We start from the raw sequence: 13415 nt of genomic DNA, 5'->3' as shown, positions 1-13415 counted from the left end.
CAGACCAACACTGAAGCATCTCTGCGCCACGACACACAAACATCCAGTGATGGAGCATAAAGTACACTTACCACAGTACTATCTGAGGTACTTTTCTTCAGTATTCTTTATGCTCCCTTTCACTTCGACTATAATCAACAAATAAAACTTTATTGATCTCTTGGTGAACTTCTCAAGCTCAACATTACAACAAGCTCCATCTTCACCAGCTGCAGCATTAAAGTGATGAACACATGAATGCATCAGGAGTTATGGTCCTGTAATATCAGAGGCTGCAGAGCCGCGTGAAGACAGAGGACAGCAGGTCCTGGATCAGCTACACCACATTCAGAGGCTGCTACCCACCCCTCAGCCAGCCTGCTTCTGTAAAGGTGGACACTGCTCCATCCCGCATGGAGGCAGAAACTGAACCAGATGGACGGTGTCCCTGGCTGGACGCTCAGGACACGAGCTGATCAGCTGGCTGAGGTGCTCACCGACAGCTTCAGCCTCTCCCTGAGTCTGTCCATGGTCTCCACCTCCTTCAAGGCACCCGCCATCATCTCTGTCCCCAAGAAACCAGGCGCCTCCTGCGGAGCCGACCTCCACCCTGTCGCACTGACAGCAGCCATCATGAAGCCCCTCCCTCCCTGACACCTGACCCTGGACTCGTTGCTGACCTGCTTTCCATGTTAACCACATGTGACCAGTGAAACTGGATCTGATCAACACGTTTGGATCCTCGTCTTGTCTTTCTTTCTGAGAGTCCAAATGCTCAGATGGACGTCTTCTCTCAGCTGTGTTCCATGGACGTGGTTAGCTTAGCTTAGCATAAAGACTGGAAGCAGGGGGAAACTGTTAGCGTGGCTCTGTCCTGAGCAGCACCTCTAAAGCTGCTTCATAATGTTTTAGTCAGGATGATTAAAGATGAAAGATTAATGCTTTATGACGCCTCTGAAAGATAACAGCCTGTATTTCATAAAGTTTTATGATGTTTTCTTGGTCCTTTCAGCCGCTTCAGTCTGGACTTCATCAGACTCAATCACACATATTTAGAACGTTTTCCATTTGTGGAACAGAGCTTGAATTGACTTCATGTCCACGGTGGGACGAATCTTTCTGTTCTGTCTTGTGAAACGTCTTTGTGTCATGAAAATGTAAATGTGATGGAAGAATCCCAGGAAACGTCCAGAACAACGCCCCGGACTGTCCCACACACACACACACACACACACACACACACACACACACACACACACACACACACACACACACACACACACACACACACACACACACAGGCAGAGGGTATGACTGACTGACTGACTGACTGACTGACGTGTGTGTGTGTGTGTGTGTGTGTGTGTGTGTGTGTGTGTGTGTGTGTGTGTGTGTGTGTGTGTGGACTCTGTGAATCATTGTGAGTAAGTGTGGCTCAGTATGTGCAGCCTGTTCAGACCTGCAGCAGGAGAGGACATAAAAGCCGGCGGTTTGGGCAGCTAGAGGACTTTTTCCTGCACTTGTGAGGAGATTTGACACTGATCTGATTTTGGGGATTCACACATGATGAAGAGCGGCTGGATTTCCCTCTGCGGGCTCTTGGCTGCGGTTTGTGCCGCCCAGGCGACCTACACATATTACTGTGAGTACCGACGTCCACTCGTCCTCTGCCGTGTTCACTTCTGCTTCTCTCAGCATCTTCAAACTCTCTGCATGCTCAGATACCAGCGGAGACCTTTACACTTTGAGCTGAGGTTCAGCTCTGTTTCAGGTTTAAATCCGAGTTTTTCACAGTTGTCACTGTGTCAGATCCCAGCTGGCGGCAAAATCCCTCAGTGATACGCCTTAAGCTCCTCCAAAGAGGTTTTATGTGGTGATTAAAATAGTTTACTGACAAACAGAGATTTATCCTCCATAAGCTGAAGTTAACCTGTGAATGTTGCGTGTCCTCCTCTGTTTGATCTGATGAAGAGTCTCTGTGGTCAGAAACTATCCGTCCTCATGACATGTTCAGTGACATCCAGGAAATCTGTCTTTCAGATGTCGGCTCAAATTACTGTTTGACTAAAAAGAAAAATCTGAAAATGAAGGGATTGAGCTTAAAGTGAGCGTTGAAGGGCCATTCTGATGTTTTTACATTGACCATCATGTAACTTCATCAGTGATGTCTTTGAAGAGTGAGAACGAGCAGCACGATGCAGTTTGACATGAATGAGAGAGCGCAGACACAGCAGAGCAGCTCTGAGGTCTGCAGCGTCCACAGAGGCCTCTCTGAGCAGCTGACTAATGTGCCAAAGAGTCAATGATCAGTTGAATCAATGTGAGGAAGTGCAAACACAAGACGTAAAGAGCCCAGAAGAAGAAGAAGATGGCGTCAGAAACAGTCTGAGCAGTTTTCTCATTTCTGTCCACGTGTTGAGACCAAACTGCTTTATCTCTGTCCGTCCTGCCGTTGGCTCGATTTGAAACGTCTTTATCAGCACTTCAGATCAGGGCGGTGACGGGAGCCACATTCAGACAGGAAGAAAAGCTGCACACAATCTGAGAAACATACAGACGACAAACACACTGACGGCGGTTTTCTACACGTTACTGTAAACCTGTTTACAGATCAGGAGATGGAACTGAAGGTCTGTCAAAGTCTGCAGTTTTAAGATCTGAGCGTCAGGAAATCAGTGGAAACGGAGCAAAAAGTCTCCAGCAGTCATGTCGAGTAAACGATGAATGACTTCCTCTGTGGAAATGAAAACTTTATTAACAACAACAGAAATAAAGTTACAGGTTTGAGTGACAGAGAAATTAAAAATACAAACTAAAGACAGAAGAAGCTGAAAGGAGTCAGAATGAGACAAAGCACCAGACATCCCTGCAGGGAGGGGCCGATGGGTGAGGCCTGAGCCCGGCCGTCAGAGGGGAGCTGCCTCCCCCCTCAGGGCAGGAAGTTATTATCCCACTTTTAATGATGTGTTTTCAGCACAGTTGACTGATGGCACGAAGAAAATTAAATATCTACACTCCTCGTGTCTCACCGACGAAAAGATTCCCCGAATTCCTGCAGCTCTTCAGTTTACCTGAAGACTCAAACTCTGAGCTTCAAGGTGACAGAAATAACCTGAACACAAGAGCACGATGTGAAATAAGACATGTGGAGTCAAACTCAGGTGTTACACTCGTGTACCTGCATGTCTCCTTAAACCCTCTCAGACTGAGCTGATTCAAGTCTAAAACATGTGTCATCTCAGCATTATTATGATGGCTTCCAGCATTTAATAAAGGATTCAGAACCATGGCACAATATGGCAACGACAGAGCTGAACTCAAGGACCTCTGACGAGCTTTTCCAGCACTTTCAGCAGCATCGCGCCTCGTCACGTACGCTGGAAGTCCTGCTAAAACATGGAAAGTGGATCTTATGTAAGCAAAACAAACAAAAAGGAACCAGAAATACTAAAAAGTGTCGTCAGTTCTTTGAGCTGCTGATCAGAGGAGCTCCGTCCTCGCAGGGACAGACATCAGCTTTAAATTCTGTTGGCTCCGTCAGTCTGGTCCATCAGCGGCCTGTGATGGAAGAAAGGTGTTCAGGTGCATCGTGTTGGTGTGTGTTCAGGTGTTCAGGTGCATCGTGTTGGTGTGTGTTCAGGTGTTCAGGTGCATCGTGTTGGTGTGTGTTCAGGTGTTCAGGTGCATCATGTTGGTGTGTGTTCAGGTGTTCAGGTGCATCGTGTTGGTGTGTGTTCAGGGAGGAATCCTCTCAGACAGACTCGTGTTGGAAACTGTCCTATAACAGCCACAACAGCTGAGCTCATCTCTGCCGGCGGCGCTCACATGAACGTTACTGTTGTCACAGCGAGTCACAGCCCGTCGCTCACCGACGTCCTCCGGACCACAGAGACCGAGTCTGGACGAGCCCCTGAATCAGAGGCTGGTCTGAGACAGAAGAGCAAACAGATGCGTCTCCAACTCGCCTCACCTTCACTCTGGGTGGAGGAACAAGGCGCCGTCACTCAGACACGTTTGACCGCATCAGGATCCAAACTGAAGCTTTTTGGAGGAAGCTGCTGTTCCAGCTGCTCTCCTTCACTTCATGTCCACAAAAGGCCTTAAAATGACTGAAAGTGACAGTCTGACATCTCCTCAGAGGTCGACACAAAGGATGACTCTTCCTTTAACGCACTGCTCTATTTCCCATCCATCTTATCTTATCTTATCTTATCTTATCTTATCTTATCTTATCTTATCTTATCTTATCTTATCTTCTGTTGTTTGTCAGTCATATGATGGTTTTCTAATTGTTGCAGTAAAAAGAAAAAGACAACTTTTCAACAAAAACATCTCCTGACCAAACTTATCGTCCAGTTAGCAGCCAGCGTGCCGTTAGCTGTTAGCTGTTAGCTGGTAGCTGGTAGCTGGTAGCTGGTAGCTGGTAGCTTGCCAGCTAACTTGATAGACCTAAACTACTTGTTGCAGTGCCAAACCAATAGCAGCTCCTGGTTAGTTAATGAGCCACAGTAACGATGTGGTCGGTACGTCTCAAAGCCTGCGGCGCCACATCATTTGTGAGGAAGTTAATTTCACTGGGCTGAGCTGAAGAGGAAAATGTGAACTGTGTGAAAAGCCTCCATCAGGCTGCATCTGCAGAGTGAAGATCACTGATTCTTTTCACCCTCAAACTCTCATTTTTCGTCTCGTGTCATTACGTAACTCCACCACTAAAGACTGTTTCAGGGTATGAAATGTTCCCTCTCTGCTCGCACCGTAACAAGCAGCAGCCTGTTGAAAGTGTCAGAGCTGAAATAGGAGCTTCAACGCAGCGCTGGGTCGACTCTCTGCAGGCAGAGAGCGGCTCGATCCCTCAGACGAGGCGTCGCCACTCTGGGCGGGACTCTGTGGACGATGATGATTTGTCTGCAGGCTTCAGGATGGGAGGTGCAACTCTCTCTGGGATCTCTGAACAAACCACAGAACATATGAGACGCTTCTCACTCTGTAAACATTTCTAATGCAGGTTTAAGCTCAGCAGTCAGTCTGTTTAACGCTGTTTAGACTTCCATTGAATCCACTGCAGTCCTGCTCCCCAGAGGACGAGCCCGAAAGGTTTCAGCTTCCTCCAACACCATCAGAAAATCCACATCCACAGACAGAAAGGTGCTTAACAAAAAGACTAAATGAAGAAAATAAGAGAGCTACAAGAAAGCAGGACACTGGAAAGACGAGCGGTTGACTGTCAGATTTAATGATGAGCAGAAACGACAGTTCAGACAGACGACAGAGTATGAATGATACAGAAATGCTGTTCAGAAATAATGACTAACGTTTAACAAAGCTGATCCAAAACAACAGCTTCATGAGTCTGAAGAGGCCAGATTCACAACAAGGATCATTAGAAATCAAATCTTAAACTAACCAAACTTTTACTTCCTGTCTCCTGCAGCCATACTGCGTTGTGACTGCAATGGCAGATCTCGGTACTGCCTTCGGGACTCCTGGGGTCTGCACTGTGTCGACTGTCAGGGAAACACAGAGGGCCGACACTGCGAGCGCTGCAAGGCCGGCTTCTACCTGCAGGGGGCGGGACTGAGCTGCACGCACTGCGGCTGCAACCCCACCGGTAAGAAACCACTAGCATCCTACCTTAAGACGCCTGTGTTGTTCTGAGAACCTGTTCAGCTTCCTCCGTAATGTCGGACGTCTCGACCTGTGTGTTCTCTCCAGGTTCTGTCAGTGCCACATGTGACAGCAGGGGGCGCTGCAGCTGCAAAGAAGGCGTCACCGGGGAAAAATGCGACCGCTGCCCAGACGGACCGATCGGACCGAACGGCTGCTCGCAAAGGTGAAGAAGTGTACCTCAGCGTCTTTTACTGGAAGCGCTGACGCTTCAGTTAACGCTTCAGCTCTTTGCAGCTCTGACACTTCAGCTGACGGCAGCTCCTCCAGGACTCCTGCTTTAATCTGACTCTTTAACTTCTCCTGGTGCAGCTGCCTCTTCAGCATCTGTCAGTGCATTTACTTCATCTTACACCTTAACTGACAATTCATCTCCTTTCAGCACGTCACCTTCTACTGATGAGTTCTGCTTTCGCATCCATTTCATCTCGTGTCACTGCTTCAATCAGAGCTGTCCTTTCATGTTTTGGTGCTTTTGTTATAACAGACGCTTCAACTCCTTTCAGTTGAAGCACTTCAAAAGACTGTAACTCTTTGTTTAATCTGCCTGAATTTCTCTCAACGCTTCTATTTAAAATGTCTCTTCAACTCCTTTCGAGTTCAGAAAAGCACCAAAGAATCAAAAGTTAAGTTGCAGGTCTTCGGAAAATGTTTTTTAAAGATGCATCGTTGACAGAATTCTTCTTCTTCTGTATTTTTTCGGGCAGTTTCTAGTCTAACTTCCTGTTGTTTGTTGTGTTTTTCAGACGTCAGCTCAGAGAGGATTCTGGGAGTTCGACTCGGCCGTGTTTCTGTTTCGGCCACAGCAGCAGCTGTTCTCTGCAGTCTGGTTACTCCGTCCACAGCATCACCTCCACCTTCACCAATGGTAACCTTTCACTTCTCCACTTCACAATAAAAGACCCCTGACAGTGTCGTTAGTGACGTTAACAGTGGTTCAGTTTCAAAATAAAAGCTCCAGAAGCGATGTGAAAGACTGTGTTGTGTTTTCAGGTCCGGAGGGCTGGAAGACGACGACAGCGCAGAGCGTCGCCCCCAAGGACATTCACTTCCGCTGGTCACCAAAACACCAGGACCTGGAGGTGATCTCCAAAAGCAGCCTGCCGGTTTACCTGTCCGCCCCAGGTGAGGACAAGACCCGCCTCCTTTATCTCTCTATCCTCTGATCCTTTTCTTCCTTTCATGACTGATGCTGTTGTCCAGCTTCCTCTTTCTCCCTTTAGATCTCCTCCCTTCAGTTCTCTTATCTTCCTCCCTCTTCTTCCTCATCTCCGACTTGTCCTTTTCTTTTCTGTGTTTCCTTTCCTGTCGTGTGTTCTTTTTGCCTTTCCTTTCCTTTCCTTTCCTTTCCTTTCCTTTCCTTTCCTTTCCTTTCCTTTCCTTTCCTGTCCTTTCCCTTCCTTCCTTCCTTCCTTCCTTCCTTCCTTCCTTCCTTCCTTCCTTCCTTCCTCTTGTTTCCTTCTCTCCTCTCCTCCTTCCTGACCAGGTGTGTCTCTCCTCTCCTCCAGCTCCTTACCTGGGGAATCACTTGCTGAGTTATGGCCAGAACTTCTCCTTCTCGTTGCGTCTGGACCGTGGCGTCCGCCACCCGTCCACCAATGACGTGATCCTGGAAGGTGGCGGTCTGCGAGTCTCCGCCTCGCTGGGTGACCTGCGGTCCATCGTCCCCTGTGGACAGAAGATCAAGTACAGCTTCAGGTGTGAAAATCAACCTGCAGAGAGCTCACCTGTCACAGTCAGTGTTCACACAAACGTATTAGTCTGTCTAGAGACCTCACCTGGTCAAGTGGACCCATGTGGACTGGATTCTGGTGGTTCAGATGTGACTTCCAGGTTCTGATCTCTTTCTTGGTGCCACTTGATTATTTTTTCCACTGCAGTGTGAACCTTCTTTTCAGGCAGACTTGAGGAATCCGGTAATCAGAGCAAGTACAAACAAACCTTGTCAGGCAGAAAGAATCTGCTGAGACTCTGTTGATTTGGGATTTACTGCATGAGTGAAGCCGAAGACGCAACAACAGTGAAGAAACAGTGTCTGCTCCATAAAACTCTCACAGAAATCCAACAAAATTGAACTTGCTGTGCAAAAACACTTGTGAGAGTAACACCTGACTGCCCCTCAGGTTTAGTCGCATTGAATTCTAAAAATGAGGCACCTGAGGCAACTTAGAAAGGAATGGTACACCCACTTCTCCCATTCCTAAAAATAGCTTCCAGAGGTGGTTTGTCATACTTTTTTTGCACTCTTTGACAGGTTCAGACACCGCGATGCACATTCAGGGCTTATTCTCTGATGGAGCATGAGATCGTAGCATAAGAATCATGCAGATATAAAGGAAATCAGGAAAAAACCCAAAACGGATCATGTTTTCAGCACATTCTGTAAGACAACACTGGAGGACGTCCTGATGTCCACACTAACTCTGGTCTAATCTGAACAATGCACTGCTGACTCTATCTAGAAACTGTCTCACAGCCTCATCAAGGTGTACTCCAGTAAGGTCCAGTAAGAGCAGCTGAAGGTCTCAGCCGGTGTTGAAAGGTGTGAATCGTGTCTTGTGTGTTGAACAGACTGGACGAGCAGCCTGGCAGCAGGTGGAAGCCTCAGATCTCCTCTTTCCAGTTCCAGACGCTCCTGCAGAACCTCACCGCCATCAAGATCCGAGCAGTGTTTGGCGAAAATGGTGATCTTCCTTTAACTTCGATTCCTTTAAACTCCCTTCCTCCACAGTTCCTTCTCTCTTCCTGACGTCCTGCTAGCCCCCCTCACAGAACTCCAAACACAAGTTCCTCCATGAAAGGACATCAGTGGTCTTGTCTGAGAAGCTTCTCCTCAGCAGACGCAGGTCACACATGTCTGATCTTGATGAACTCTGGTCTTTCCAGGACGTGGTTACCTTGACAATGTGCAGCTGGTGTCGGCACAGCGTGGAGACGGAGTCCCGGCCCGCTGGGTCCAGACCTGCAGCTGCCCCCCGGGGTATGAGGGCGACTTCTGTGAGCGCTGCTCAGCTGGATTCAGGCGCAGGGTCCCTGCAGACGGAGCCTTCAGCCCCTGCCAACCCTGCAGCTGCAGGGGGGGCAGCTGCGATCCGCAGACCGGAGACTGCTACTCTGCCGACGAGACCACCGGAGAGCTGAGCTGCTCTGAGGGGTTTTACCGTGACCCCTGGCAGCCTCGCACCTGTGCAAAGTGTCCCTGTCCGGACGGAGTGTCCTGCTCGCTGCCTGCTGGATCACTGGAGCCCCGTTGTGAGCACTGCCCAACCGGAAGCACAGGTACATTAGCCTCCACTCGTCAGCCTTTAAGCTGCTTGGAAAGGTATCAACGTATCAACAATGTCTTTGTCCCCTCAGGTCCTCGCTGTGATGTCTGTCAGGAGGGTTTTTACGGTGACCCTGCAGGGTCCGCTGGTGTGCAGCGACCCTGCAGGCCCTGCAAATGTAACGGTCACATTGACATCAGTGTGGCGGGAAGCTGCGATCGCAGCAGTGGTGAATGTCTGAAGTGTGTGAACAACACGAAGGGACGGAGCTGTGAGGACTGCGTGGTGGGTTTCTACCACAGCCGAGCCACCGACGCCTGCAAACGTAAGGACGCTTCGGTCAGGACGCGCCTGCCATGATGCTGTTTGATGCTCAGAGTTAGAGTCAGAACTGAAGAAGCATTTTGGATGAGAGGAGAAATGTCTGGTAGACCCTCAAACATATCCAGTGCCTTTGGAAAGCACTTCGAAGAACCATGACACCTTGTTGACAGTATAAATCAATTCATCTTTAACGATTATCAAGTAAAAATGTGAAATGTTATGAACAGCTGTTTCCTCTCTTCTTTTTGTGGACCAGCATGCAACTGTGACATTCAGGGCTCTGAGTCCAGACAGTGTGATGATTTGGGTCGCTGCCGGTGCAGACCTGGTTTTGAGGGTCTGAGGTGCCAACGGTCCAACTGTCCTGCCTGTTTCAGCCCCATCAAGTCAAAGGTAAGCCATGAGCATGAAGACACTCTGTGAACATTAGTTTAACTTCAGTCAAAGTGAGTTTGTGGTGCGCTCACAAGATTAAACACTATGAAATGTCGATATTTACAATCAATGATGAAAATGATTTCACGTGTTCATTTGTGTGCATGCTAACATGCTAAACTAAGAGGTGAATATGGTAAACATTATACCTGCTAAACATCAGTATGCTAGCATTATGTTCACATGTTGATGTTAGCATTTAGCTGAAAGCAGCGCCGTGTCTGAGTAGGGTCTCACAGAGTTGCTAGCAGGACTGTAGCCTCTAATGCTGCAACAGTTGTCTATTAGCTTCCTGAACTCTGTATTTTAGATGGAGACTTACGCTGCCAAACTGAAGGAGCTGGAGACTCTGTTCTCAGACATGGACGGAGGTTTGAGGCCTGCCAACAGCGCTGAGATGGAGGCCACTCTGAGAGCCACAGAGGAGCTGGTGGACGACCTGCAGGCCAACGCCGAGCTGCTCGCAGGTCAGACAACACTTCATTCGCACCGTCGGTCATTGGTGAACATGTTAAGATCAGATTTTCAATCATCTTCGATCCCACGTATGATGACGAAACGGCTAGTAATGATGATACTCATGATGTCACACCTCTTGCGTCCAATAGGATTGGAGAGGAGCCTGCAGGGTCGCCTCTCATCTATCAGCAGGAGTCAGCTGTCTGAGGAGCAGGACATCCAAAACATCGCTGACGCCGCAGACGACATCAAATGGCAGCAGCAGACGTACAAGATGAAGGTGGAGGAGGTTCGGACTCTGATGGAGGAAATGAAAGGCAAACTGGACAAAGCCAGGACCGACCTCAGATCAGCTGTAAGACTTCAGATATGAGCCTGAGTCCAGAATGATGTGACATCCTCGTTATTAACATACAGTCAGCGTCAAATGTGGAATTCAGACCAAATCAGACCATCAGCTCATAGATTCCCTCGAGTTCGATGCTTTCATGTTTCAAACTGCTGAGACTGACCTGACAGACTGTGGATAGGACGCTCAGCCACAGTTTACTGTCCTCACACTTGGATGATAGAACAGAAAACATTCTGAACTTTATACACTGACGTGAATGATGTGACGGTCATATGATTGACAGGTCCCCTTTCATCTGAAACCTGCTTTGTCTCTTCCTTCCTGTCAGGAGTTTCCTCTTGCAGATGCTCCTGCGGGTCCAAACTTCCTGTCCCCTTTGGTGCAGACAGCTGGCAGGCTGGCTGATGAGTAAGTCCATCGTGTTGATTTTATGGATCATACACCAGGCTGGATGTTTGTGTGTTCACTGACGTCAGTATGTCCTGTCCGTCCCGCAGACATCAGACAGCGGCTGATGCTGTGGAGCGAAGCGCCGCCGACGCTCTGAGCGACTCTCAGAAGAGTCTGGCTCTGGTCCGGAGTCTGATGAACAAAGAGAACAAAGTCAAAGAGCTGATCGGAGATCTGAAAACCATGTGAGTCACTTCTGTCAGTCTGAGCTTCTCTATAAGCTGAGAGCATTCAGAGTTCAGGGAAAACCTGGTGAGTCAGGAAGGCAGGTGGAGCCTTCCTAATGGATGACCATCAGGTAACATGGCAGCACATCCAGGAGACCAATGGGACGATAGCCCGGTAAATCTGTGTTGATACTCTGAGCTAAAGATGCCTGTGTGTGTTCAGGTATGATCAGACCTCAGCCCAGGTGAAGGGCCTGGAGAGCCAGGCGACCCGGCTGAGCGCTGAGGCCAAAGATGAGACCAGAATGGCAGATGGGATGCTGAAAGACATCGCCAACATGGAGCGAGGCATCCCATCATCCCTGAAGGTAAGTGCTGCTGTTCACCCAATTTTTAGGAAACATCCGCGAGTGAGTGGTTATTATGTCGAGTCTCTTACCCCCCGCGTTTTCCCATCATGCTCAGGAGGGGGTGGACGCCATGGTTTCCAGGCTGGGTGATCTGAAGGAAAAGGTGGACAGAGACATCCCAGGCTTTGAGGCACTGCAGAACGGCGTGCAGCGAGACATGGCCGCCACTCAGGACCTGCTGGCCAAGGGCAAGGCCGCCCAACAGGTACTGAAGGATTATGGGAATCCAGTCAGACATTTAAATTTCACTTGCAACAGAAAAGTGCTAAAATGACAAATCGGCACTAGATTTGTTCTTTTTCGAGAGCTCACCTTCATTTCAGCTATTAAATTACTGTACTGAAGTACAATTTTGAGGTACTTGTACTTGTATATTTTCATTTTATGCTACTTCAGTTAATTTTCAGATTGAGATTTTGGCTATTTTGGCTGATTAGCCAATATGTTTATGGCTAGCTAGCATGTTAGCAGCTGGCTTTTCAGCCACAGGTGCAGCAGCTCGTTCTGCAGGTCGTCAACACGGTTCGATAATGTTTCTGGTGGGCAAACCACAACATGTAGAGATGTTTGATAAATTGCTGGAACTTTCTGAGATAAGCAGAGCCTCAATCGTCTGGTCTTAGCTTTGTTGACATGTATGCTGATATCCACCTGGTTCCTCTCTGCAGGACTTCAACAAGCTGCTGGACAGAGTCAATGTCGCCAAGGCCGACGCCAAAGGTGCTCTGGAACGCATCAGCAGCAACACCAACGAGCTGGACGACGCCCTGAACACCCTGAAAGGTAACAGACTGAGCGAAGAGACCAGCTGTGTTTGCTCTGACGCTAACAGAACCAGACTAAACGTGACCCCTCGTCTTCCTCCGCAGGGTTTGACCAGCAGATCGACGGCAGCAGAGCTCTGGCCGACGCTGCCATCAAGCGTCTTCCCGGCATCAACGGCACCATCCAGCAGGCTGTCAAGAACAATGCTGAGACGCTGTCCCTCCTGAGAGACGTGTCTAATGATTACGACAACGCACTGGGAACCATCAGCATGCTGGAGAACATGGTCAACAGTCTGGAGGTAACCATCAGTCTGTTCATACAAACCGGTTGGACTCCGGTGTCGGACCCCTGCCCCGTGCTGACTGGCAGCTTGTCTTTATTTTTCAGGGAACAGTTGGATCTCTGCCGCCTCATGCTGGTCTAGTCAATGAAGCCACAAACCTGAACCAGGACGCAAAGGATCTGAGGACGAAGGCGGTCGATGCAGCCGGAGACCTGAACTTTGAACTGGAAGCTGCCAGGAGGCTGGAGGCTGACGCTGAGCAGGTGAGCTGTCCACACCTGACAGTGGAAAGTACATTCACTCAACTACAGTGGTGAGGTACTCGTACTGGACATTTCCATCTCACGCCGCTCTCTACTTGAATGAATGATCAAGTCACGTTTGCTGTGGAATTGTGTGATGTTTGATCCTCTCAGGCGTTTGATTGGCTGCTTTTCCTCTCAATGATTTCAATGATCTGATGTGTTTGTAATCATGAGGAGCTTTGGACTAAACAAACATGGTGTAGGGGTCACTTTGAGCTCATCGTCACCACATTTCTCACTGTTTTCACAACGTTTCCAAAGCAAACGATCGATTGATGGATTGATGGAGGAAATGATCAGTGTGTTGCTGTGTGATGTTTCCTCGGCAGGCGGCTGTTGGAGCTGCTGCAGCGTTGAACAATGCCAAACAGACCAGAAGTGCTGTGGGACAAGCACTGAGAGACATCAACGCTCTGCTGGCCAACATGAGTGAGTAAACTTTTCACATGAAACCGGCAGCTGTGCTGGAGTCTCCTCTGCTTTGACGCCGAGCTGAGGTGCTGCTGTATCTTACAGCTGGGAGGTTTCCACAGAGGAGATCGCCTCGCATCAG

General features: G+C 48.8%; 1 protein-coding gene across 1 annotated transcript in view; it reads left to right on the top strand.

Annotated features, from left to right (window-relative positions):
* The first annotated feature begins 1515 nt into the window (after nucleotides 1–1515).
* The window catches only part of lamc2 (laminin, gamma 2), a 12523-nt gene continuing 623 nt past the window's right edge, over nucleotides 1516–13415 (top strand). The window contains exons 1-20 of the mRNA XM_070974501.1: nucleotides 1516–1621; nucleotides 5411–5587; nucleotides 5692–5809; nucleotides 6390–6511; nucleotides 6637–6768; nucleotides 7152–7341; nucleotides 8215–8327; nucleotides 8530–8922; nucleotides 9001–9234; nucleotides 9490–9626; nucleotides 9979–10135; nucleotides 10277–10482; nucleotides 10808–10887; nucleotides 10977–11114; nucleotides 11320–11464; nucleotides 11562–11711; nucleotides 12175–12289; nucleotides 12376–12572; nucleotides 12662–12820; nucleotides 13192–13291. Of these exons, the coding sequence (XP_070830602.1) occupies nucleotides 1543–1621; nucleotides 5411–5587; nucleotides 5692–5809; nucleotides 6390–6511; nucleotides 6637–6768; nucleotides 7152–7341; nucleotides 8215–8327; nucleotides 8530–8922; nucleotides 9001–9234; nucleotides 9490–9626; nucleotides 9979–10135; nucleotides 10277–10482; nucleotides 10808–10887; nucleotides 10977–11114; nucleotides 11320–11464; nucleotides 11562–11711; nucleotides 12175–12289; nucleotides 12376–12572; nucleotides 12662–12820; nucleotides 13192–13291 (3142 nt within the window). The 5' untranslated portion in view covers nucleotides 1516–1542. The remainder of the gene's footprint in view (nucleotides 1622–5410; nucleotides 5588–5691; nucleotides 5810–6389; nucleotides 6512–6636; nucleotides 6769–7151; nucleotides 7342–8214; nucleotides 8328–8529; nucleotides 8923–9000; nucleotides 9235–9489; nucleotides 9627–9978; nucleotides 10136–10276; nucleotides 10483–10807; nucleotides 10888–10976; nucleotides 11115–11319; nucleotides 11465–11561; nucleotides 11712–12174; nucleotides 12290–12375; nucleotides 12573–12661; nucleotides 12821–13191; nucleotides 13292–13415) is intronic.

This window comes from Chaetodon trifascialis, chromosome 11 (genome assembly GCF_039877785.1).
Source record: "Chaetodon trifascialis isolate fChaTrf1 chromosome 11, fChaTrf1.hap1, whole genome shotgun sequence".
Lineage (NCBI taxonomy): Eukaryota > Metazoa > Chordata > Actinopteri > Chaetodontiformes > Chaetodontidae > Chaetodon > Chaetodon trifascialis.
Note: the sequence above shows the minus strand (reverse complement) of the source record. Positions and strands in the feature narration are given on the sequence as shown.